We start from the raw sequence: 26,146 nt of genomic DNA on the forward strand, positions 1-26,146 counted from the left end.
TCTTAGAACTGCTTTTGCTATGTCCCACAGATTTTGAATCATCATATATTCATTTGTCTCTAGGTATTCTTTGATCTCCTCTTTGATATCTTTAGTGATCCATTGGTGGTTTCATAGCATATTGTTTAGCCTGCATGTGTTCGTGTTGGTTTATTTTTTTAGTTTTTTTTTTTCTTGTGGTTGGTTTCTAATCTTGTTAAGGAGAGACCACTTTTAAAATCTGTTTATTCACTGATGGACAATTGGGTTGCTTTCTGTCTTCTTCCTTCCTTCCTTTTTAACCTTTAAAAACTCTCAGGGACAAAAAGCATCATAATAATTATAAAGATAATTTTAAAAGAAAAATAATCAAATTAACTTAAAAAAAAAAAAAACCAGCTACATGTCATGCCCTTCCTATATGGAGTTTCCATTTTCTTCTATTCCTTACCAGCTTTTGTCCATATGCAGTCATTATTATTACAGATTTTTATGCACTCTTCTGCTTTACTTGGAAGCTAATTCTTTTTTATGTTAAGACACTGCCTGATGCTGAACTTTTTGACAAATGAGTTCAAGATAGTGTTTGCAATATATTACAAGTTAAAAAAAAATTTCCCTGTTGGCTGTCTTTAATTTTTATTATCTTGAGTAATAAAATTATTTTGAAATCTTTTGGAATCATTTATCTCCTTTCACTCCCTCGTTTTGGATAAAGGCCCAGGAGTGGGCTTATTAGGTCAAAGGAAAGAATAGTTTTAAGACTTTCAAAACCTGCTACTGAGGTTGTTCGTAACTGAAACTGCCCTTTACAGAATTTGAGGGGAGGGGTTTTGCTGACAGCCTCAACAGTTCTGGGTATTATTATTTATGTATCTATTTTATAATGTAATAAATTAGGTTATGATTATTGTTCTCATTCACATTTGATTTCCAGTAATGTTAAATGTTCTGCCTAATGTTTACTTGTCAGTTTTTGAATTGCCTTCTCTGACCCTTTACCAGATTATCTCATGGAGAGTCAATTTCACAGGAATTTACCTGGACCTGCTCTTAGTTGGCTGTAGGTATGAACATTTATAGGTATTAAAAAAAAATTTTTTTTTTTTTTTTTTGAGTTTTGGCCGTGCTAGGTTTCTGTTGCTGCATGGGTTTTCTGTTTTTTCTCTGGTTGTGGTGCACAGGCCACTCACTGCTGTGGCTTCTCCTGTCGTGAGCGCAGGCTCTAGTGCGCCTGGGCTTCATTAGTTGTGGCTTCGAGGCTTTAGCGCACAGGCTCCACAGTTGTGGCTTATGCGCTATTTATAGGTAATTTTTAATGGAATCCTTCCCTGTTTTTCTAAATGCCACACATGTGCATGCACACCCCCACACACTACAAACTGCCAAGTGTTGGTGTTGAATCAGCCTGGAGAAGGAGGAACTGTGTTCCGTCCTGGGGCCCCCAGTGCCCCCAGTGCCCCCAGCCCACTGCTAGGTTCCTGGTCAGTGTGTGAGGGACAGGGCGGGGAGGCAGGCTGGCAAGTCTTTCTGTAGTTTCCTTCCTGGGCCAGAACTCCCTGAGCCATTGCACAGATTTAGAAACCTACAGGGCGCCGGCCTCCAGGTTTGCCTTCCATCGCCCCCTTCCCTCCTCCTCCAGGGCTGAGTTCCAAGGCCCAACACAGCACCTCAGTGGGTGCATTTCTGTTCAGGCATGAGATAGCTTTTGGGTCATTTGATGTCTATTTTTTTCCTTGTATTCATAATAATTTGAAAAAAATCTTTTTTATCTGGCTGCACCAGGTCTTAGTTGGGGCACACAGGATCTTCGGTCTTCACTGTGGCATGTGAGCTCTTTTGCATGCATGTGGACTCTCAGTTGTGGCCGAGTTCCCTGACCAGGGGGATTGAACCCAGCTCCCTGCATTGGGAGCGTGGAGTCTTAGCCACTGGACCACTGGGGAAGTCCCTGTTTTGATGCCTTTTAGGAAAAAATGAACAAGCATTCCACATTATGATTTGGGATACAGCTGAAGTTCATTTGACTCTTTTGTAAAGATCAGACTGTAGGCACACCTCGGTGATGTCTGGGTTCAGTTCCAGACCACTGACATAAAGTGAGTCACAGGAACATTTTGGCTTTCCACTGCTTATAATAGTTATGTTTATACTGTAGTCTATTGAGTGTGCAATACCATTGTTTCTAAAAAACCAGTGTGCATATCTTAATTATTGCTTAAAAAAAATGCTAGTTGTAGTAGTAACATCACAGATTACCATAACACATATTATAATCATGAAAAAGTCTGAAATATTGTGAGAATTACCAAAATGTGACACAGAGACACCAAATGAGCGATGCTCTGAGGAAAATGGCACTGACAGATTTCCTCAACACAGGGCTGCTGCAAACCTTCCATTCATAAAATGTAAACAACCCTCCCAAGCCCCCAAAACGCAGTGTCTGCAAAGTGCAATGAAATGAGGTATGCCCATAGACGGTACAAGGCCCCCGTGAAGTGGAAGGCAGATGGTTGTGGTTGGGGCAGACGGGCCCAGATCAGCGCCAGCCTGGCCATCTGCTAGTCGTGTGACCTTGGGTACGTGCCCTGGGCTCTCTGACACTGTTGCTGCAGCTGCTTCTGGTACTCGGGGATCGTCCACACCTCATTGGGTTATTATAAAGTCAGAGGGATGAGCAAACGTGTTTTGAAGAGCAGAGCTTGGACTCTGGAGTCTTCTGGTTGTAATAACCATGGCAACACAGCATCCCCTCCAGAATGTGGGAATGAGCAGGACCAGATCCCCCATTTGCATTCACTGCTGGAAAGTCTAAAACCCTCTCGAGTTCCTCTTTCTAAACTTCACTGAGCACCTGCTGTGTGCCGAGGATTGCATGTGGGGAGGCCAAGGACAGCTGAGAACCAGCATCTGGCTTTCTGGTAGCACGGAGCCTTATGGCTGATAGCTCACCACTGCTCTGGACTCGATTCGGTGTAGAGAGGGTCCTGGGGGCCCCCTACTGGTGAACAGGTTTCACAGCCATCCACGCCTCCCCCCTCCACCCCATCCCTCCAGTGGAACAGCTGACTCCACCAATCTAATACACGTGTGCTTGGATTCTGCCAGCTTTAATTTTTCAAGGGCAACGCCTTCCCCCAAAGTAAGTGAACAACTCTGCAGGCTGTACCCTTGGGGGCTGAATGCCCAGAGCACAGCTCTGTGGAAACCAGTCCCCTGGAACATTCAACCTTAGAATCAGGATCTGTGCCAAGAGGGAAGCACCCAACCAGGCTTTGATTAAGGGATTTGGGACCATCCGTTCCCCTCAAGGAAACTCATGCCTCAGGGGAAGCCAATCCCAAGCTAGGAAGACCCGGGGCAGCCTGACTCATACAGCAGAGGCTTCAGAAATAGCAGCCGGGCGAGTGAAGAAATATCACAGGCAAGAATAGTTCTGAAGTGGCGTTCCCTCTCCAGAGCGGGATCCAGCGGGCCAGGCTGTCTCCTGGATCACAGGGCAGGTGTTGAGGAAGATGGAGAATTATCCAGACCAATGTGGGCTCCATCGCCCCCAGAGGTATTTCAAAATCACGAACAGCCCTTCTTTCCTGGATCCACCTCAGTCCTGATCTTCTCTGACTTCCTGGTATTTTGTGCTCATCATTCTACCCCAGACAAGAATCTTGACCTTGCTGGATGAGATGAGATTGTAGCTGGATGAGATGGGATTGTGGCAGAAGGAGAGGAAGTCTCAGATCTTTGGCAAGCCTGGTGCTGCCTCAAGCAGAATCTCAAACTGCAGAGAAAAGAGGAGAGAAGTATAAGGCTTTGTGGACCCAGAGGACAGGGAACTCCCTGTTTCCTGGAATCAGGCTGCAGGCTCTTGTTACAGCCCCTGGCACACTGCAGGCCCAGCAGGGTCAGGCCTCAAGTGGCCCCCACTAAAACAGTATCTCCCCCTTTTAATGGGGAGATGGTTCCCAGCCTGAGAGAGGACCAGACCCCAGCACCTGATGCTTTGGGAGTACAGATGATGTACCCAAAGTTGGTGGGTAAGGGGGTAAAAGAATCTGCCTGAAACGCAGGAGATGCAGGTTCCATCCCTGGGTCAGGAAGATCTCCTGGAGAAGGGAACCCACTCCAGTGTTCTTGCCTGAAGAGTCCCATGGACAGGGGAGCCTGGTGGGCTACAGTTCAGGGGGTCGCAGAGAGTCAGACACCACTAAGCTATCTAGTCGATTGGTGAAGGGGGAGTTTAGGAGCTGAATCCTGATGGAAAGAGGGTATCCAGGTCATGGAAGCAGCAGGGATATTCAGATGTTTCTGGAACACTCAGTGACCTCTGGATGACTTCTCTGCACTTTCAGAAGGAGCCACAGCCTTACCCCTTGAGTTCCAGTTCACTCTGAAGCAGGGACTTCTTCAATTTAAGGGGTCACAGACCCAGGCAAATCCTCTGCACCTCTCTGAGCAAGGTGCCACCAGCAGGTGAGTTTAAAATTTTTTTTAATATTTATTAATTTTGACTGAGCCAGGTCTTGGTTGCAGCACACTGGCTCTGTGATCTTGGTTGTAGCACGTGGGATCTCTAGTTGCAGCATGCAGGATCTAGTTTCCTGGCCAGGGATTGAATCCGGGCCCCCCTGCATTGGGAATGCAGAGGCTTAGCCACTGGACCACCGGGGGAGTTCTAGCAGGTGAGTTTTAATCTCTGTTACTTTCTTTTTCTGGTCTCTGTGTGACGGGGTCATCAATACAATACGAAATAAAAGCAGAGATAACAGTGTCTGTCTCCTTGCCAACCTGCTTCTGATGTTTGTCCATCAGCTATGATGTTAAAGGCTGGGTACCAAATACCCCAAGTTACCAGGTTAAGGAAGGCCCCTCCCAGCCCTCATTTGCTAAGAGAATGTTTAAAAGGAAAGTATGAGCATTAGAGAAGCTTATTGAATGCCTGTTCTGTCATCTGTTGATATTCTATCTTTGGTTCTTTTTCAGACATGATATTGTACTTTTAATAGTTTCTAGTTCCCTGCCAGAATGTACAGCCTGTGTTGGAAAAACCCACTTCTGAATTCCCATTTGTGTCTATTGTCTGTACTGTGGTTCTTGCTCTAAGAATTTTGTCTCCTTAAGTGTATTTATTTTTTTCTTAATAATTACAGCAGTTGTAAGTACAGTTTAGAGCTGTATCACCATGCCTAGCATATGAAGTAAAAGTTTCTCATTCAAAGGTTTTTAGTTGCGGCAAAATATGCATAACAAAAAAGTTGACCATCTCAACAGGTCAGTAGCGTTCAGTTACTTTCACTTTGTTGTGCAATCAACCCCCATCCCAGGAACCCTTTTCATCTTGCAAAATTGAAACTGTCCCCATTAAACAACTCCCGTTATCCCCTTAGACCAGCTCATGGCAACCACCATCCTATGTTCTGTCTCTGTGAATCTGACAACTTTAGGTGCCTCATATAAGGGGAATCATGCATATTGGGCTCTTTGTGACTGGCCTGTTTCACTTAGCACAATGTCCTAGTTCAGCCAGGCTGTGCTGTGTCATAACTGCCTTCCTTTTTAAGACGGAATAATATTCCATTGTACATACACATATATTTTGCTTATCCATTCAGTTGTTGATGGACACTCGGGTTCTTGAAACTCATGGCTATTGTGAAGAATGATGCTCTGATAGTCATACAAACATCTCTTTGAGACCCTACTTTCAGTTCTTTTGTGGCATTATACCCAGAAGTGGAATGACTGGATCATATGGTAATTTAATTTTTAATTTTTGGGGGAACTGCCATGCTGTTTTCCATATTGGTGGCACCATTTTACATTGCCACCAACAGTGCGCAATGGTTCCAATTTCTTCATATCCTTGCTAACGCTGTTCTCTAAGTTTTTGACAGTAGCCACCCTAATGGGTGTGAATTTGTATCTCATTGTGATTTTGATTCACATTTCCCGAACGATGAGTGATACTGAGCATCTTCTCACGTACTTATCGGTCATTTGTATATCCTGTTTGGAGGAATGTCTAGTCAAGTCCTTTGACCAACTTTTAAACAGGTTTTGTTGTTGAGTTGTAGATATTCTTTGTCTATTTGGAATATTAATCCCCTATCAGATAATCATTTGCAAGTATTTCCTCCCATTCCACAAGCTGTCTTTATACTCTGTTGATTGTGTCATTTCTCACACAGAACTTTTTAATTTTGGTGACATCCAGTTGGTCTATTTATTCTCGTTTTGAAGATTCATTTATATTTTTGGCTGTGTTGGGTCTTCGTTGCTGCACATGAGCTTTCTCTACTTGTGGCGCACAGACTTCTCGTTGCAGTGGCTTCTCTTGTTGCAGAGCAGCACGAGCACACGGGCTTAGCTACACACACCACGTGGGATCTTCTCAGAGCAGGGATCGAACCCGTGTCCCCTGCAGTGGCAGGCAGATTCTTAACTGCTGGACCCCCAGGGGAGACCCCCCCACTTATGTCTCCTTCTAAGAGTTTTATAGTTTTAGTTCTAATATTTATGTATTTTATCTCTTTTGAGTTAGTGCTTTAATATAACTTTAGAGATGAGTGTGTGTTTTTTTCCCGTCATTCTGTTAATATGGTGCATTGCATTGATCTTCTGTGTTGAACCATTGTTGCATTTCAGGAGTAAACCCACCTGGTTATGATGTATGATCCTTTCAATGTGCTCTTGAATTCTGTTCACCAGTACAGTTGTCCCTCAGTATCCAATTGAGTCCAGGACCTCCCATGGATACCAAAATCTGTGGATGCTCAAGTTCCCTATATAAAATGATGTAATATTTGCATACAGCCCATGTACATCCTCCCGTATAGTTTAAATAATCTCTAGGTTACTTAGAATACCTAAATACAATGTAAATGCTATGTAAAGAGTTGCCAGCATGCAACAACTTCAAGATTTGCTTTTTGGAACTTTTCCGGACTTTTTTTTCAAATATTTTCAATCTATAGTTGATTGAATCTGTGGATGTGGAACTCATAGGTATAGAGGGCCAACCGTATTTTTATTTTTATTTTTTTTGAGGATTTTTGCATCAGTATTCATCAGGGATATTGTTCTGTAGTTTTCTTGAAGTGTCCTTGTCTGGCTTTGGTAACAAGATAATTCTGGCCTCATAAAATGGATTTAAAGATGATCCCTCTGCTTCAACTTTTTGTAAGAGTTTGAGAAAGCTTGATTTCAATTCCCTAAATCCTCGGTAGAATTCACTAGAGAGGCCATCTGGTCCTGGGCTTTCCTTTGCTAGGAGGTTTTTGATTACTGATTCAACTTGCTTGCTAGTTATAGATTTCTTGAAGATTCAGTTGTGGCAGGTCATATGTTTCTAGGAATTTATCCATTTCATCTTGATTGTCCAACTTGTCATACAAATGTTCATAGTACTCTTTCATAATCCTCTTTAGTCCTATAAAAATCAGTTGTAATGTTCCTGATTTCACTTCAGATTTTCACTTACTTGGGTCTTCTTTTTAAATTAGTCAATCTAGCTAAAGATTTGTCAATTTTGTTGATCTTAAAAAAAAACCACTTTTGGTTTCATTGACTTTCATTTTTCTACTTTCTACTTCATTTATCTCTGAACTAATCTTTAGGATTTCCTTCTTTCTGCAAGCTTTGAGTTTGATTTCTTCTTTTCAAGAATCCTTAAGAACTTGGGTTGTTGATTTTAGCTCCTTTTGTAATGTAAGGATTTATAGCCATACATTTCCTTCTTAGCACTGCTTTTCCTCAATTCCATAGTTTTCATTTGTCTCAAGATATTTTCTAATTTACCCTGTGATTACCATTGGGTGTTTGAGTGTGTTAATTTTGTACAATTTATGATTTGTCTGGTTTTTCCTTCTGCTATTTCTGGTTTCTTTGTGACTAAAAAGGAGTGTGTATGACTTGAAATTTTAGAGGTTTATTAAGACTTGTTCTATGGCCTAACCTGGAGAATGGTCAATGTACATTTGAGAACAATGCTGCTATTGGGTGAAGTGTTCCATATATATATATATATGTCAGGTCTGGTTGATCTGCAGTGTTATTCAAATTCTCTGTTTCCTTACTAATCTTCTCTTTGGTTGTTCTATCCATTATTGAAGTGTACTCTCTTTCAGTTACTATTTATATGCAATACCTTTTTCCCCAATCCTTTCACTTTCTACATATGTGTGTCCTTAGATCTAAAGTGAGTCTCTTGAAGACAGCTCAGATTATTCAATTTTTCAGCTCCTGAACTTGTTTCTTTATTATAATTTCTACCTCTTTGTTGAGAGTCTCATTTTTCTCATATATTATTTTTCTGATTTCACTTAGTTGTCTGCCATCTTTCTTCTCCTTCAGCTTGTTGAGCATATTTAAGAAGTTGTTTTGAAACCTACCAGTAAGGAACAGGCCTATTTCTCGAGAATTTCTGGAGATTTACTCCGTTTCTCTGAATGGGCCCTGTCTCCCTGTTTCTTTGCATGTCTTGTCATCTTTTGTTGGAACGGGGCGTTTGAAAAGACACCCACCTCTCCCATTCTTTGCAGACTGCCCCTGTTCAGGGGAAGGCCTTCACTAAGCAGCCTGGTATGAAAGTTCAGGGTTCTTTCAAATACTTTCTAGCTGTGTATCTTCCCTGGGCCGGTCTGTGTATGCTTTAACTCCAGATTCCCAGCAGACTAGCCGTCTCACCCCCAGTTCTCAGGGATTTAGATACAGTGTTGTATCCGTCTGTCCATAATCGTGCCCCCAGTCACCTGCAGGCCTGCAGACTCTTGGCGGCTGTCTCTGGCAGCAGCACCTACTCCTGCTTTCGGCAACCACCCACATGATACCCAAACCATGCCAGCCTTCTCATCACCACTGAGTCAGAGACGGGAACCTGTGCCCCAGCAGGTCCCAGACAAGTCAGCACGTTGCAAGCAAGTTCCATTCGTTTCCTTCCACCCCAAAGCAGGAGCCAGGAACCGACTGCCTTCTCTGACAGCGTACTGGGGAAGGCAACCAAAAAAAAAAAAAGCCATGAAATTTCCTACTGTTTGGAGTGAGACTTTTTCTCAGTCAGGCACTCACTTGGTTGTTGCTGCTGCTTAACTAGTTTCTAGGGTTCTCACAAAGCTACTTTGATCCATTTATTGTTCTATACTCAAACTCATGTCCATCAAGTCAGTGATGCCATCCAACCATCTCATCCTCTGTCATCCCCTTCTCCTGCCCTCAATCTTTCCCAGCATCAGGATCTTTTCAAATGAGTCAGCTCTTTGCATCAGGTGGCCAAAGTATTGGAGTTTCAGCTTCAATATCAGTCCTTCCAATGAACACCCAGGACTGATCTCCTTTAGGATGGACTGGTTGGATCTCCTTGCAGTCCAAGGGACTCTCAAGAGTCTTTTCCAACACCACAGTTCTAAAGCATCAATTATTTGGCGCTCAGCTTTCTTTATAGTCCAATTCTCACATCCATACATGACCACTGGAAAAACCATAGCCTTGACTAGATGGACCTTTGTTGACAAAGTAATGTCTCTGCTTTTTAATATGCTGTCAAGGTTGGTCATAACTTTCCAAGGAGTAAGCATCTTTTAATTTTATGGCTGCAGTCACCATCTGCAGTGATTTTGGAGCCCAGAAAAATAGTCAGTCACTATGTCCCCATCTATTTGCTATGAAGTGATGGGACCGGATGCCATGCTCTTAGTTTTCTGAATGTTGAGCTTTAAGCCAACTTTTTCACTCTCCTCTTTCACTTTCATCAAGAGGCTCCTTTAGTTCTTCTTAACTTTCTGCCATAAGGGTGGGGTCATCTGCATATCTGAGGTTATTGATATTTCTCCTGGCAATCTTGATTCCAGCTTGTGCTTCCTCCAGTCCAGCATTTTTCATGATGTACTCTGCATATAAACTAAGCAGGGTGACAATATACAACCTTGACGTACTCCTTTTCCTATTTGGAACCAGTCTGTTGTTCCGTGTCCAGTTCTAACTCTTGCTTCCTGACCTGCATATAGGTTTCTTAAAAGGCAGGTCAGGAGGTCTAGTATGCCCATCTCTTTCAGAATTTTCCACAGTTTATTGTGATCCACACAGTCAAAGGCTTTGGCATAGTCAATAAAGCAGTAGTAGATGTTTTTCTGGAACTCTCTTGCTTTTTTAATGATCCAGCAGATGTTGGCAATTTGATCTCTGGTTCCTCTGCCTTTTCTAAAACCAGCTTGAACATCTGGAAGTTTACAGTTCACGTATTGCTGAAGCCTGGCTTGGAGAATTTTGAGCATCACTTTACTAGAGTGTGAGATGAGTTCAACTGTGCGGTAGTTTGAGCATTCTTTGGCATTGCCTTTCTTTGGGATTGGAATGAAAACTGACCTTTTCCAGTCCTGTGGCCACTGCTGAGTCTTCCAAATTTGCTGGCATATTGAGTGCAGCACTTTCATAGCATCATCTTTCAGGATTTGAAATAGCTCAACTGGAATCCCATCACCTCCACTAGCTTTGTTCGTAGTGATGCTTCCTAAGGCCCACTTGACTTCACATTCCAGGATGTCTGGCTCTAGGTGAGTGATCACACCATCGTGAGTATCTTGATCATGAAGATCTTTTTTGTACAGTTCTTCTGTGTACTCTTGCCACCTCTTCTTAATATCTTCTGCTTCTGTTAGGTCCATACCATTTCTGTTCTTTATTGTGCCCATCTTTGCATGAAATGTTCCCTTGGTATCTCTAATTTTCTTGAAGAGATCTCTAGTCTTTCCCATTCTGTTGTTTTCCTCTTTCCTTTGTGTTGATCACTGAGGAAAGCTTTCTTATCTCTCCTTGCTATTCTTTGGAACTCTGTATTCAAGTGGGTATAACTTTCCTTTTCTCCTTTGCTTTTCACTTCCCTTCTTTTCACAGCTATTTGTAAGGCCTCCTCAGACAGCCATTTTGCTTTTTTGCATTTCTTTTTCTTGGGGATGGTCTTGATTCCTATCTCCTGTACAATGTCACGAATCACCATCCATAGTTCATCATGCACTGTATCAGATCTAGTCCCTTAAATCTATTTCTCACTTCCACTGTGTGGTCCTAAGGGATTTGATTTAGGTCATACCTGAATGGTCTAGTGGTTTTCTCCACTTTCTTCAATTTCAGTCTGAATTTGGCAATAAGGAGTTCATGATCTGAGTCACAGTCAGCTCCCAGTCTTGTTTCTGCTGACTGTATAGAGCTTCTCCATCTTTGGCTGTGTAGATCACAACAAACTGTGGAAAATTCTTCAAGAGATGGGAATACCAGACCACCTTACCTGCCTCTTGAGAAATCTGTATGCAGGTCAAGAAGCAACAGTTAGAACTGGACGTGGAACAACAGACTGGTTTCAAATTGGGAAAGGAGTACATCAAGCCTGTATATTGTCACCCTGCTTATTTAAGTTATATGCAGAGTACATCGTGTGAAATGCCAGGCTGGATAAAGCACAAGCTGGAATCAAGATTGCTGGGAGAAATATCAATAACCTCAGATATGCAGATGACCCCACCCTTATGGCAGAAGGCAAAGAAGAACTAAAGAGCCTCTTGATGAAAGTGAAAGAGAAGAGTGAAAAAGCTGGCTTGAAACTCAGTATTCAAAAAATGAAGATCGTGGCATCTGGTCCATGATTATGGCATCACTTCATGGCAAATAGATGGGGAAACAATGGAAACAGTGACATACTTTATCTTCTTGGGCTCCAAAATCACTGCAGATGGTGGGGGCTGGGCGCGCCACACAGCATGTGGGATCTTAGTCCCCTGACCAGGGGTCAAATCCACGTGCCCTGCGGTGGAAGCTCGGAGTCTTAACCACTGGACTGCCGGGGGAGTCCCACTCTGCTCCTTGGACCTGAGAACTTTCTCATTCTAAAATTCTCACTTCAACTTCCTCCTCTCATATTTTCCAGTTAATTTTCTCTTTTGTGATTAACAACTTACTGACCAGAGATGAATTAATACATTTTTGTTACCTAAATGTTATAGAATATTGACACCTATCAATATTCAGTTACATAACAAATTGCCAGCCCCAGGCATTGGTTTCTGGAAAAATCGCCTGGTTCAACAATGCGTTGTCTTAAATTTCTGTGAATAATTTTTTCATTTCTAGAAATCAGTTCTGGAATTGTGCTTATCTTTGATAATCTTTAATTCTAGCATCCCAAAGTCTTGGAGAAAGACTTTCTCCTTGACCAGACTCTACTCAGGCTCCTTGAGAACTCTTCTCAGCCTAGGTCCTGACTTTTGGGCTTCCATGAGCATGTCTTCATTGTCCAGTTTTAGCAGGTCAGTCCCTTCCAGAGCTGACCACCTTGACCTCTGCAACTGGGTGATGTCTGATCTCCCGAGCCTGCCTTCAGCAACAATTCTTAGGTCAGTTTAGCCAGAATCTCCTTTTAGTAATCTTCCATCCACTGACCCCCTCTCCCCCTGCTCCTGGACTCTAAATGCCTACTTCTCCTTGTTAAGAGATGAGCCCAATATCTTTCTGCCCCTACTGCAGCGGTCCCTACATCTCCAGACCCCCGGTAAAGCCTGCCTAACTGTTCTCTTACATGTGTCATGAGCACTTGCTCCGTTCTCAGGGGTCCACTGCCGTTGTTCGCTGCAGTAGCCAACTTCTGTGTCTGAGCCATGGGAATCACACACACGACTTTGGTTGCAGGTGTGCCCGAGGGTTTCCAGACCTTGTAGGGTGTGTACATTCACATCCTCTAAGCACAGGCCTGTGGCTCTAATTTTCAGCAACTCCCTTACAGCTGCCTGACCTCCCCAAGCTCTCGTGTCCTACACCAGAGGTCACCAGGTTCGCTAGACCTGGAGTGAAGTGTGGGGGAGTTTGGGGCCTCTTTTTCTCTTTCTTAGTAACTTTCTTAACTCCTGGGACTTCCCTGGTCATGGAGCTGGAGCCCACGTGCCACAACAAAGACCTGGCTCAGCCAAATAAAAGTTAAATTTTTTTTAAAAAGTGCTCCTTTGCATGTAACTTTGCTTTGCCTCTTAGCTCACTGTACAACTGTGTGTGTGTCCTCTGGGCGGAAGCAAAGAGAAAGGAATGGGTTTTCCCTCCGGGATGGAAGCAGGGGGTCAGAGCGCTTGCCGGCGCAGCCACTCACCGCACTGTGGAGGCGGGTCCATGGGCACGAAGCCCCTGGCACACAGCTGGACGTAGGCGGCAGCCAGGGTGCAAGCAGGCTGGCGCTCCTGGGTGCCACAGGTGTCCCGGGCGCACAGGCTGAGGAAGGGTGTTGGGTCCACCTGAAATCCGGCACCCAGAGTCAATGTCCCTGCCCACCGCACCCCGGGGAGTAGCACAGAGGAGGGGCGTAGGCTAGATCGGGGCGAGGGCCTCCTCCGTCCCGCAGTCCACCTGCTGCATGGCCTCTGCAGCCGCACACTCACCACTCCAAAACAGCTTGCCAGGCTGGAGTGGGGGTCGTGGAAGAAGGCCCGGCAGGTGGGGCTCTGTTCCGGGCATGCCGGCCGAGTCTTCTGCACGGCTCTGCAGTCACCAGCCACCTGGGGGCATGAACCCAAGACTCAGGCCTCCTGCCTGGACCTCTGTCTCCTGGGAGGCTCCACTGAGTGCCCCAGCTGCAGGAGGGGACCACCACCCCCTCGGCCTAGGATGGAGAACCTCTGGAGCCCTGGAGATGAGGTTCCCATGCTGCTCGCGTGCACGGCCAATCCACATGGACGGTTCCCTCTCCACCCCCAGAATCCTAGTGATGACGCCCAGGCCCACAGAAGGGCGGGCTGGCCAGCGGCTCACCTGCCAGGCCAGGGCGAACTCCTCCAGGCTGCTGGCCACTGTGCCATCTGGCAGCATGAGCTCGTTGCCGGCCTCGTTGTCATTGGTGCCCAGAAGACCAGCGGACAGGCCTGTGGAGCAGGGGAGGCAGGACGGGCCATGAGAGCCCGCTGGCCAGGGTTAGGGGCATGGCCAGACCCTGCGTCCTCCAAGGCTGACCGCCCTAAACAGCAGCCCTGGCTCTGAACCTTCTTCTCCAGAGAGAGAGGAGAATAAGGACGGTGAGGGAAGCGTCTGTTCCTCTCCCGGGCCCTTCTCTGTCCACCAGCCCTCTCCCAAGTGGCTGGGATGCAAGCTCTTCAGTGTTCCTGGGACGTCCCAACCAGGTCAAGGGGAGGGGGCAGAACGTGGGGTCAGAGCCCTGGGCTCAAAGCCTGGTGCCGCTGCTCGAGGCTGGGGACATGGGGGTGAGTAACGTTGGCCACCTGTCCCAGGGGACAACAGTGGGGGGAATCAAAGGAGAAGGAGCTGACCATGCAGTGTAGCTCCTAAAACAGTGCAGTGGTCAACCAGCCGGCTGCATCCAGAGTTGCACACCCCTCAGTTTGATCCCTGGGTCAAGAAGATACCCCCTGGAGGAAGGCATGGCAACCCACTCCAGTATTCTTGCCTGGAGAATCGCATGGACAGAGTAGCCTGGCAGGCTATAGTCCATAGGGTTGCAGAGTCGGACACGACTGAAGCAACCTAGCATGCACACACTCCCTGAGGTAGGGGCTGTCCCAGTACTGACCGTGATCAGAGCTGGAAGAGATGGGCTTTGCACTTCTTCCAGTTCTGGGCTGTTCTGATATCTGCTCAGGTTGTGAACCCCAAGGACCAGCAGAGGCCCAAGAGCATCCTTGGGCCTCCCACCCTCATCCTCCCAAGGACAAGGAGTAACTGCTCTCTGGGAACTGTCAGTCTCAGCCCAGAAGCTGACTGCACCGACTCGGAGGCTGTGAGCGGGGGCCCAGACCCACCGTGCTGCCAGACGCTCAGAGTCAGGCTGCAGAGGCCGGTGGGGACGTCACAGGTGATGGAGACGCCGTCCTCACTGGTCAGTTCAATCCTGGGGTCGTCCCTCCTGGTCTTGGCGGGAGGCAGGTCCCTGTCCAGACAGCTCTCCCCGGGCAGGGAGTTGCTGTACAGCCTGTAGGTCTGTGGGCCAGACAGGGGCTAGGACAGGCTCCACAGGGCACACACGTGTGGACGTGGCAGGAGGCAGGAAAAGTGGCCGGTGACCTTCCCACCCTGCTCGCCAGGCTCACCTTCAGGCTGGGGTAGAGGGCGAGGATGGTGTGGTTCAGCCCCACAGTCAACGATGTGAGCCCCGAGCCTGTCCGGTTTAGCATCAGCGAGAACGTGTTGTGAGCAAAGTCCTGGGCCAGCAGCAGGCTGCCACAGAGGTCACCAATGCCCCACACCTGGCCGTCAAAGGTCACCACGTACCTGGTCCCGGCCACCATGGCATGGTCTGGAGAGAAACAGCCAGAGGCAGGGTGAGTGGGGCCCGCTGCGCTGGCTGCAGGGTTGGGGTGGGGACCGGAGCCCACAGGGCAGCCCAGGGTGTCCAGGGCCTGCTCCTTGGCTGGTGTCCTCGGGGAAGCCCACCTGGGGAGTGGGGTCTGTCTCCAGGAACCCCAGCTTCTAGACAGCTTGAGCTCTAGGGACGCCCCAAGAAGAAGAGTCTACAGCCAAGTCGGCAACAAGAAGGAACCGAGGGGGGATGCACGTTTTGGCACTGGGGACCCTTGGAAACTCCGGGTGAGAAGCCTGGGCACATGTTACATGATTCCGTTTATACAAAGTTTGTAACAGGCAGATCCACAGACGGAAAGTGGACTGGGGTGTAGTTGAGGGATGGGGACAGACAGCTAAGGGATGCAGGGTGTCTTTTGGGGGTGAGGAAGGTTCTGTAGTTGACCATGTTGATGGATGCACACCGGCCACTGAATCGGACACTTTAAATGGACGACCTGCAGCCTCCCAAGGCGATAGAAATACACAGAAACAAATGGGACCTGATCAAACTTACAAGCTTTTACACAGCCAAGGAAATCATAAACGAAATGAAAAGACAACCTACGAAATGGGAGAAAATGTTTGTGACCGACCAGGGCTTAATTTCCAAAATATAAAACAGTTCACACAGCTCAATAGAGGAAAAAAAAAAAAAAACCCCAAACCCAATAGAAAAATGTGCAGAAATAAATAAATAAACATGTCTCTAAAGAAGAAATAGCCAACAGGCACACGAAAAGATGCTTAACATCATTAATAATTCAAGAAACGCAAATCAAAACTACAATGAAACACCATCTCACACCGGTCAGAATGGCTACCATGAAAAACTACCAATAAATGCTGGAGAGGATATGGAGAAAAGGGAACCCTCCTACACTGTTGGTGGGGATGTGAGCTGATGCGGCCACTATGGAAAACAGTATGGAAGTTCCTCAGAAAAGTGAAAATAGAATTACCATATGATCCAGCAATCCCACTCCTGGGCATATATCCAGACAGAACTCTAATCCAAAAAGATACACGCAGCCCTGTGTTCATAGCAGCACTGTTCACAAGAGCCAAGACATGAAGGCAACCTGAACGTCCATCAACAGATGAACGAATGAAGATGGGGCGCGTGCGTGCAGTGGGATACGAGGCGTTAAAAAGAATGGGATAATGCCGCTTGCAGCAACACAGATGGATCTAGGGAGTGCCATCCTGAGCGAAGTCAGACAGAGAAAGACAGATATCTCCTATATGTAGAATCTTAAAAAAAAAAATGATGCAAATGAACTTATTTACAAAAGAGAAACAGACTCACAGACTTAGAGAATGAACCTATGGATACAAGAGGGGACGGGTGGGGGAGGGACAGTTAAAGCATGTTTGGGATTGACATGTATTGGGTTGGCCAAAAGGATCGTTTGGGTTTTTCTGTAAGATGTTGCAGAGTGAACTTTCTGGCCAACCCAACACACACCACTATATTTAAAACGGATGACCTACAAGGACCTGCTATATAGCGCGGGGAGCTCTGCTCAATATTACGTAACAACCTAAATGGGAAAAGAATTGGAAAACGAGTAAGATATACGTATGGGCGAGTAAGATATACGTGTGGGCTTCCCGGGTGGCTCCACGATAAAGAATCCCCCTGCCAGTGCAGGAGACGCAGGGTTGATCGCTGGGTCAGGAGGAGCTCCTGGAAAAGGAAATGGCAGAGTACTCCAGCACTCTTGCTTGGGAAACCCCATGGACACAGCAGCCTGCCGGGCTGCGGTCCATGGGGTCGCAAAAGAGTCGGACATGACTTTGAGACTAAACAACAAGATGTACAGACACGTGTAACTGAATCACCTTGCTGTCCGCCTGAAACAAACACAACATTGTTAATCAATATACTCCAATATAAACAGTTAAAGACAAAGGCCATACGTCACGAGCACGTGGGATCCAAAATATGACAAATGAACCTGTCTACAAAACAGACGCGTGGACACAGCACAGATTCACTGTTGCCAAGGGGGAGGGGGAGGGGCTGGGGTTAGGAGATGCAAACGATTATGTGTAGAATAGATCAACAATGTCTGTATGTATAGCATAGGGAGCTGTATTCAATATGTATGTATGTACAGCATCAGGAACTACATTCAATATCGATAACCACAGATGAAAAGGAATATTTTAAAAAAGCATATGTATAACTGAGTCATTTTGCTGTACAGCAGAAATTAACACCATATTGTAAATCAGTGACATCCATACTTCAGAAACAAAAGGATTTACACCAGGTTCCACACCTTTGCCTCCAAACTGAACTAACCACATCATTTTATTTATAAAGATGAATACAAATGGCATTTTTCCATTTGTCTCTCATTTCTTGTCACCCTTGACGGAAGGTCACAATTTGTTGAATTGTACCCTCACTGAAGCTACGGCAAAGAGACACGTTCACTATTTTTGAAAAAACTACAAAGGCTCTGTCCCACAGGAGGGAGGTGCCACTTGGGCCCTGCCCTCTTCACAGTGAGCAGAAGGTGTCCCGAGACAGGGCAGTTCTGACCTACCGGGCCAGCAGAGGAGCAGAGGCTTGGGTAGGGAGCAGATAAGAGAAGCCCCGTCTGTCGAACACATACCCAGGTCACCCCATGATGGCCTCACGAGGAGGGTCCCTCCGTCAGGTGTCAGAGCCAAAGGTCACGGCCAACCCCAGGTCACACACGTGGAACCCAGGGACCAGGCTATTCCTGGTTGCCCCGCTGCTTGCCAGACAAGTGTCCCTGACTCCAGCGGCTCCCACCTGTCTGCATTCCCACCTGTTCTCACCTGTGCGATCACAAGACACCCCAGGCTACACACCACTCCTTGCCAAGCCCTGCCCACCGACTTGAGACCCTCCCGGGTGCCAAAGGCATGCACCTGTTACCTCCCAAGTGAGCCACGTTGCCCCTCCGGGTGGCACAGAGGTGGAATGGCTCACCAGCACACACTCGGAGGAGAGAACGCAGACTCCCAGGCGGTCCCAGCCCCCGGAGCTGTGTCTGCTCCTGGCCCTGCCTCTGGCCCGAAGTCTTGCCTGACAGTCTGGACTCGATTAGTGGCCTTCTGGCTACAACTGGAGGTCTGTTTTATGCTTTTCCTGCAGAGTTCCCCCCGGAGGGAGCTGGCCTGGTCCTCAGCCACTCGCCATGCCTCTGTGCTGGGCTTCAGACTCAGGCTGTGACTTTCTGGACAAATGCCTTGGATCCGCAGCCCAGCCCTAGTCCTGTGTGACCCTGGGAAGCCCAGTAACCTCGGCACTCAGCCTGGGAGCAGATGGGCCCAGCACCGTGATGCTAGGGTGTCCCTGTACCAGCAGGGGATGGTCCCACTGTCCATCTGTCCCTGCCAGGTCACGCCACTGCATCCCAAAGGGCAGAGGGGCCCCCAGAGAGGAGGAGCACAGGACTTACATCCAGAGGGGGCCCCCAGCAGGCCGCGTTTGAGCCGGTGGTACTCGGCCAGCACGCTGGTCCCGTACAGCGCTCGGAGCGGCCGCAGCAGCAGCTCTTCCATCAGGTGGCTGGTCACGCGGGCCACATCCAGGGGCTCATCCCCTGCTGGCAGCATCGGCAGCGTTACCACCACCGCGCGGTCCCTAGGGGGAGCACAGAGGAGCTGGGAGACCCCAGCACGAAGGCCTCCTGACCCTTCCCAAAGTGCCTGATGGCCCAGGCCTCAGAAATTCAGCTTGCCTCGGTGGGGTGTCTGGAGGGCAACTCAAACTTAACAGGCCAGAAAGGAGCCCCACACCACCCACTTCCAGCACAGCAGGCTGAACAACAGCCCCAGAGACGCCCAAGCTGCTGAAAGGCTACATCATCTTAGGTGGCCAAAGGGACTTTGTAGGTGTGACCACACTAAAGATTCTGAGACGGATTCCATGTGGCCAGTGGAATCACAGTGGACCTTGTAAGAGGCAGGAGGATCAGAGGAAAGATACAAGGACAAAGGTCAGAGGAGAGAAGCTGCTACACTGCTGGCTTTAAAGATGGAGCAGGGGCCACGAGCCAAGGAAAGGTGGCCAGTGGAAGCTGGAAAAGGGAAGAACCTGAAATTCATTTTGAAATTCTGACCCTTGGAACCACACGATAATACATCTGTGTTGCATTAAGCCACTGAGCTTGTGGTAATTTGCTACAGCAGCCATAGGCAACTGAAAAAGCTCTAAGCTGATCCCTGTACCCCAGTCACCCCCTTTACTCCACAGATGAACCCTCCACCCTTTCAGTCATCAAAGCCAAGACCCTTGGAGTCATCCCCAGCTCTTCTCTTTCACCACCTACATCCAACCTGTCAGCCAGTCCTCCAGGCTTGTTCAGAGTCTGACTGCCTCACGCTCCTCCATGGCTGCCACTGCCCGGTGAAGCCACCCTCCCATCTTGCCTGGACCATTCTAAACTGGGCCCCCCACTTCTATCCCCCACTTCCTGACCCCAGTCTTTATTCTCTACATGGGCGCCAGAGGGATCTTATTAAATGAAAGGCAGAGCATGTCCTTCCTCAGCTCAAAACCTCCTGTGTATTCCAGAAGCCCGTTATCTCCCTAACTCCTCCACCCTCCGCTCCAGCTCCCCCGGCTTCCTTCATGTTCCTCCGGCAGCAGATGCATTTGCTCCCCCAGGCCTTTGCGCCGGCTTTGCCCTCCTCCTGGAACTCTCTTCCCATGACTATACCCAGCTCACTTCCTCGCCCTTACAAGGCTCAGATGCTGCCTTCTCACTGAAGCCAACCATGGCCTCACTCTTTAAAATGCCCCCATCGGCATCTTCCCTTGCAGTCCAGTGGTTAAGACTCCACACTTCCACTGCAGGGGCCATGGGTTCAATCACTGGTTCGGGAACTCAGATCCTGCATGCTGCACCACTTGGCCAAACTAATAATTCATTAAAAGGTTAATGTTAAAAAAATGCCCCCATGTCCTTTTTTCCCTGTGGCAGTTAGATAACATACTAGCTCAGGGGCTTCCCAGGTGGCACTAATGGTACAGAACCTGCCTGCCAAGGCAGGAGACGTAAGAGACATGGGTTTGATCCCTGGGTTGGGAAGATCCCCTGGAGAAGGGAATGGCAACCCACTCCAGTATTCTTGTCTGGAAAATTCCATGGACCGAGGAGCCTGGCGGGTCACAGTCCATGGGGTCACAAAGAATCGTACCTGACTAAGGCGACTTGGCACACGTACTACCTCAAAGGTGGGTAGACTATGGTCTGTAGCCAAATCCAGCCTGTGGTCCTGTTTTTGGACAGCCTACAAGCTAAGAATGGCTTTGACATGTTCAAAGAATTCTAAACAGAAACAAAAGACCAAGGCTACATGAGGGGCCAGCTAGCTACAAAACCTGTACACATCACTCTCAGGCCATTTACAGGAAGGCTTGCCGCCCCCGAGGGGCAGATAACCTGGTCACTGTCTCCCCAGGCAGCCAGGGGAGGGCCAGAACCTGTCCCACTCACCACTGCGTCTGCAGCATCTAAAACCCCACCTGCTCAGAGAGAGCGCTTGTAAAATATCTGCAGAATGAAGAACAGACCTCAGTTTTCTGATCTGTAAAATGGGGATGAAAATGCCTCTGGCAGGGAAGTGGATGAGGTGGAAGGTGTGCCTGGCGTGGGGCAGGGCCTCGGAGCGGAACAGTCACCTGGCTGAGAAGCTGTACAGGTCCAACAGGGGTCTGCGGAGCCGCCTCAGTGCCCGTGAGAGCGCAGCGTCGGCCCAAGACAGCATCTGGTGGGCGGCCTGGACAGGGTGGGGGCCGTGAGAGCCGTCAGGGCCATCCCTGCCTGAGACACCGCCTCCCACCCCTGTGCCCCACCTCACCAGCTCCAGGGCGCCCCCTGTGGCCTCCAGCGCTGCCCCAAGGGGTCCGGACCCCCAGGTGCCCGGTGTCCCGGACACCCAGGCCTGCAGCTGCCGCAGGGCCTCCTCCGCCCGCTTCCGCCACACGTTGTCCAGGGGCTGCACCGTCACCTCCAGGTAGGCATCCTTCAGCGTGGCCAGGGGCCCTGCAAAGGCAGCCACTGCCCCCCGTGAGGCCTCCTGGGCCTGGCGGCAAGTGCAACACTGCTGGCCGCCTGCCAGGCCCATGCAGGGAAACCAGCCCGCCTCTCCCAGACAAGCCGGGCCCCCAGGAAGGAAATAGAGCCTGCGACCTGGAATGAGGTGGCGGCACTAGAGACTGTGGACGTCAACCCGGCAGGCCCGAGGCTGCCCGTCTGCAAGGCCTGTTCGCCAGGGCAGCCCCTGGCTGGATTCTGGGGGAGTCCTACCATTCCCAGACCTAGTGAGAGGGCCCTCCTGGGCCTGGGGTGCAACAGACAACATGCTGAACACCCCCTTTCCTTCTGTGAGTCTGGGATGTCGGTCTGTGCCAGGCAGGGGCTCCCACCTGACCACCCCGCAATGAAAAGCCTGGGTGCGGAGCCTCTAGTGAGCTCCCTTGGGCAGTTGATGTCTGACATGTGTTGTCACAATCTGAAGCGGGGGGCGGTGAGGGCATCCTACGCGCTCCCACTGGAGGATGAGTCTGGGAGCTCCTTGGTTGGGGGGGTCTCCCTGGAGCCTCCTCTATACCTGTCCCTCCACGGCCTGGCTCTGTATCTTGGCCCTATGGCTGCAGGTGCAACTCCAAGCTGAGAGTTGAGTCCTAGTGAGTCATCGATGCCAGGGTGGCCCTGGGATTCTGACTAGACACACAAGCAGGGGTGAGAGGACACGGAACGGCCAGTCTGGCTCAAGCACCGGCCAGTCTCAGGGTGGCCGCCCTGGTGCTGGGCAGGGTCCTGGGGTCCCCCACTGGGCCAGCTGTCAGCCCTGGTGGTCCCGGACCCTGGGAGAGGCTGGAGGGTCCCGGTGTCGCCAGGAGGGCGCTAGGGACAGCAGCTGTCACAACCGGTATGGCCTCCCTGGTGCTTATCACAGAGCCAGAAACAGGCCCTAAGATCTACAGCAGCGGGCTTTGCAGAAATAAAGCTGTACGCCCTAAAAAATTCAGGCAGAGACTGAAGACACTCGGGCAGAGGTCCAGAAGAAGTGAGGCGGTGAACATGAGGGAAATGAGCTCAGAGACCTACAGGAACGGGTATGGCTGGCTTCCCCAGTGGCTCAGTGGTTAAGAATCTGCCTTCAATGCAGGAGATGCGGGTTAGGTCCTCAGTCAGGGAAGATCCCACATGCCGAGGAGCCTGTGCTCCGCCACGAGAAGCCTGTGCACCACAGCTAGAGAGTAGCCCCCCGGCCCCGCTCGCTGCAACTAGAGAAAAGCCTGCCCCGCAACAAAGACCTAGCACAGCCAAAAACAGCAATAAATCAAAAAAATGGACACTGCTCCCCAAGTCTGAAGGGTGTAGGTCCATGAGGAAATAAGGCAGACGACTCTAAACGAAGTTGGGGTGCAGGCCCGCTGGAAATCTGGTGGCCTTCCTGCTTGAACCAGGGCCCCGAGCCAAGTGTGAGGGGCCCGGGTCAGGGGCCTTGGGGTCAGGCGTGGGTCGGGGGCCCTGGGGTCAGGCGTGGGTCGATCAGGGGCACGGTCACACCCCCTGCCCCTGCACTCACGTTCTAGCTCCTTCCGCAGCTGCTCCAGACCTGCCCGCAGCCTCTCCAGGGAGAGCGGCACGTGGAGGGTGAGCACCCGCCCAGCGGGGCTCAGGCCCCACAGCGCGGCCACCGCCCTGCCACCGTCCTGCACGGCCCCCAGCCCCGCCTGGCACAGCCGCAGAAGCAGGCCGGCCATGCCATCCAGGGCGCCCGCTGGCTGCACCTGGGCAGAGAGAACAGAGGCTGGATCAGCATGAGGGTCTGGGGCCATCTGCACCCCTCGTGCCCTCAGAGGGGGCCCCAGACAGAGCAGAGCAGTGACCCCCCCAGCCCCACACTCCCTCCCTTCTCCAGTGACACCCCAAGTGCACTCTACCCACCAGGCGCTGGAACCGTCTCACATAGGCATCCAAGCTGTGGATCCTCTCCTCCAGCCCCGCTTGCATCTGGGACCCGAGAGCAGCCACCCTGGACTGCGGACACAGAGGGACAGGCTGGCCCCCCGGGAATGCAGCGGGCACAAAGCATTCGATGCCAGCAGCAGGGCTGTGAAACTGCGTGCCACGCTACGGGCTGTCTGCCTCCACTTTCCTTGGCTCCGCTGGACTCTGGGAGCCTGGGCCTGTGGCCTTGGGTGGGGCTCGGGTGGGGGTGGTAGGAATGGCCACTCCTCCCCTGCCCCCAGCCATCTCACCTCCACGTGGCCCAGCAGGGTCCCCTGGCAGCCGCGTGCGGCCAAGCGGAGGCTCTGGTTGGCAGCCTGCAGGGTCAAGCGAACCAGCGGCTGGACGGGCTGCCCTCGGTCCCGGAGCAGAGCCTCCACCTCCGCCGCCTGCCTGTGGGCGCAGGCCCGCAGCAGCACGCTCTCCTCTTGGCTCCCTGGGGCCAGGAAGGGACCTGCTGTTGAGCCCAGGACTAGTCCATCCGCCTCCCAGCTGCCCACTCCTCTGGTACTCCATAGTCTCCTATAGCTCCCTACTTCCCACAGGCAGGGTCTCAATGGCCCTGGGACTTGAGGATCTCAAACTGAGCTGCCTACGTCAACCTTCGGACCCCCCCCAACTCCCAAAGCCTGGTTTCTTCCCCCATCCCCACACCCACCTCTGATCCAGACCTTCTGCCAGCCTCTGCTGGCATCACAGTCAATCCAGGTGGCCGTGGAGAGCTCCTCTCCTCCTGGCTGGGGGGCCACGAAGCCCTCCCAGGGTTGCCTTTGACTTTTGAGCTCGCATCACCCCAATCTCTGACTTCTCCTGGGCCAAGCTGAGCCCCACCGAGCCACACCCAGCGCCTCTACTCACCTTCCTTGTGGGCCACCGAGGCCTGGAGGCAGTTCGGGGCCCGAGACACTGACAGCCTCACTTTCTCATCCCCGTCGTCCACGCTTCCCTCCAGCTGGACCAGGCTTCGAGAAGCCGAGGTGGAGACGCGGCCCAGCAGGCCAAGCCACTGAGCTGTGGGGCCATGGAGCTGGGGGAGGGGGCAGGGGCCTGAGTGGGACCTGGCCCCTGCCCTCTGCTGCCCCAGACCTGGGGAGAGGTGGCTGGGGAGACCGAGGTTGAACCTTCTGGGGGAAAGGCAATGCCCACCCCACCCCATACCTTCAGGAGCAAGCGCTGGGTCCCCCTCACCCAACGACCCTGCCACAGGCCTCAGCTCATGCTCATGCGCACTCGCTCAGTCATGTCCGACTCTTGCGACCCCAGGGACTGTACCCCGCCAGGCTCCTCTGTCCAAGAATTCTCCAGCCAAGAATACTGGAGTGGGTTGCCATGGCCTCCTCCAGGGGATTTTCCCAACCCAGGGATCGAACCCGGGTCTCCCACGTTGCAGGCAGATTCTTTATCATCTGAGCCACCAGGGAAGCACAGGGCTCAGAATCCCTACCGACTGCATAAATGCTTATTAAAATCCACATCCAGGGACCTAACTGCGCACGGATATGGCATCCAGATGGTTTAAGAATTCCTGATGCTCAGGCCTCACCCCAGAGATTCTGACCTAACTGACTGGGGGGAGCGGCTGGGCCCTGGCATTTCAACATCCCCAGCACCTGAGTGTCTTTCCCACCTGGCGAGGTTTTCCGTATCTGCAGGAGAACCACTACAAATGTCTCTGCAAGGTCAAGGAGACATTGTGGGTGGCGGCTGGCATAAAGGCCAGGCTACTGAGCAGTTTGTCCCAGCCCCTGTAGCCACCAGCCTGGAGGGGAGGGGACACAAGACGGATGGTTGTGCAATCGCCAAGTTGCATCCCACTCTCAGCAACCCCGTGGACAGCCAGTGGAACAACTGACTGGAACAGCTCATGACATACCGATAAAACAGTTCCGAGTGTGTGTGCTCAGTCGTGTCTGACTCCCTCGAGACCCCATGGACTGTATGCAGCCCTCCAGGCTCCTCCATCCATGGGACCACCCAGGCAAGAATACTGGAGTGGGTTGCCTTTTCCTTCTCCAGGGGATCTTCCAGACCCAGAGTGGGGCAGAGTCAGGAAAACCCTCAGCAGCCTAAAGGGAAGGAACCCTGAGGGAGACCCAGCGGGGAGGGGAGGCAACAGGCTGACTGAGATGCATTTGTGGGGGAGGGGAGCCCCCTCAGGCCTGAACTCAGCTGCTCTGTATTCTGGTCCAAATACTGCATCTCCCAAGCGGTGCAGCCCAGAGTAAGTGTGTTACCCCAGTTTCAAAATCTGTAAGATCAGATGTAGAACAGTGGTTCTCAAAATTTATCAGGAATCAGAACTCGTGTGTGTGTGTGTGTATTTGTGTGAATGTATGCAGGAGGTCTGTTATGGGTTGAATTGTGTTCCTCAAAAAGATCTGATGGTTCCAACCCCTGGCACCTGCGAACATGGTGTCATTTGCATGTCTGTTCTTTGCAGATGAAATAAATTTGCGATGAAGTCATATATAAGGACACCTAAATCCAATGACTGGCGTCCTTATAAGAAGGCCAGGTGGGGACTTCCCTGGTGGTCCAGTGGCTAAGACTCCATGCTCTCAGTGCAGGGGGCCAGGGTTCAATTCCTGGTCAGGGACTAGATCTCACATACCACAACTAAGACCCGGTACAGCCAAATAAATAAAATATTAAAAAAAAAATACTGGAGTGGATTGCCATTTCCTTCTCCAGGGGTCCCGAGTTCAATCGCTGGTCAGGGAACTAGATCCCACATGCTGCAACTAAGACCCAGCACAGCCAAATAAATAAAAATAAATATTAAAAAAAGAGAAGGCCATGTGCCGACAGAGGCAGAGGTTGGGATAATGAAGCAACTC

At 50.2% G+C, this 26,146-nt stretch overlaps 1 protein-coding gene across 1 annotated transcript in view; it reads right to left on the bottom strand.

Annotated features, from left to right (window-relative positions):
* Positions 1-3,076: 3,076 nt before the first annotated feature.
* Positions 3,077-26,146, bottom strand: part of LOC616782 (uncharacterized) — a 164,984-nt gene continuing 141,914 nt past the window's right edge. The window contains exons 60-73 of the mRNA XM_059881464.1: positions 24,168-24,336; positions 23,561-23,745; positions 23,247-23,339; positions 22,885-23,089; positions 21,148-21,332; positions 20,969-21,066; positions 18,741-18,925; positions 15,048-15,253; positions 14,760-14,937; positions 13,759-13,868; positions 13,389-13,505; positions 13,103-13,244; positions 8,855-8,963; positions 3,077-3,760 (exon numbers count right to left, since the gene is read on the bottom strand). Coding sequence (XP_059737447.1) covers positions 8,881-8,963; positions 13,103-13,244; positions 13,389-13,505; positions 13,759-13,868; positions 14,760-14,937; positions 15,048-15,253; positions 18,741-18,925; positions 20,969-21,066; positions 21,148-21,332; positions 22,885-23,089; positions 23,247-23,339; positions 23,561-23,745; positions 24,168-24,336 — 1,956 coding nt within the window. The 3' untranslated portion in view covers positions 3,077-3,760; positions 8,855-8,880. The remainder of the gene's footprint in view (positions 3,761-8,854; positions 8,964-13,102; positions 13,245-13,388; positions 13,506-13,758; positions 13,869-14,759; positions 14,938-15,047; positions 15,254-18,740; positions 18,926-20,968; positions 21,067-21,147; positions 21,333-22,884; positions 23,090-23,246; positions 23,340-23,560; positions 23,746-24,167; positions 24,337-26,146) is intronic.

The sequence above is a fragment of the Bos taurus genome, chromosome 25 (assembly GCF_002263795.3).
Source record: "Bos taurus isolate L1 Dominette 01449 registration number 42190680 breed Hereford chromosome 25, ARS-UCD2.0, whole genome shotgun sequence".
Classification (NCBI taxonomy): domain Eukaryota; kingdom Metazoa; phylum Chordata; class Mammalia; order Artiodactyla; family Bovidae; genus Bos; species Bos taurus.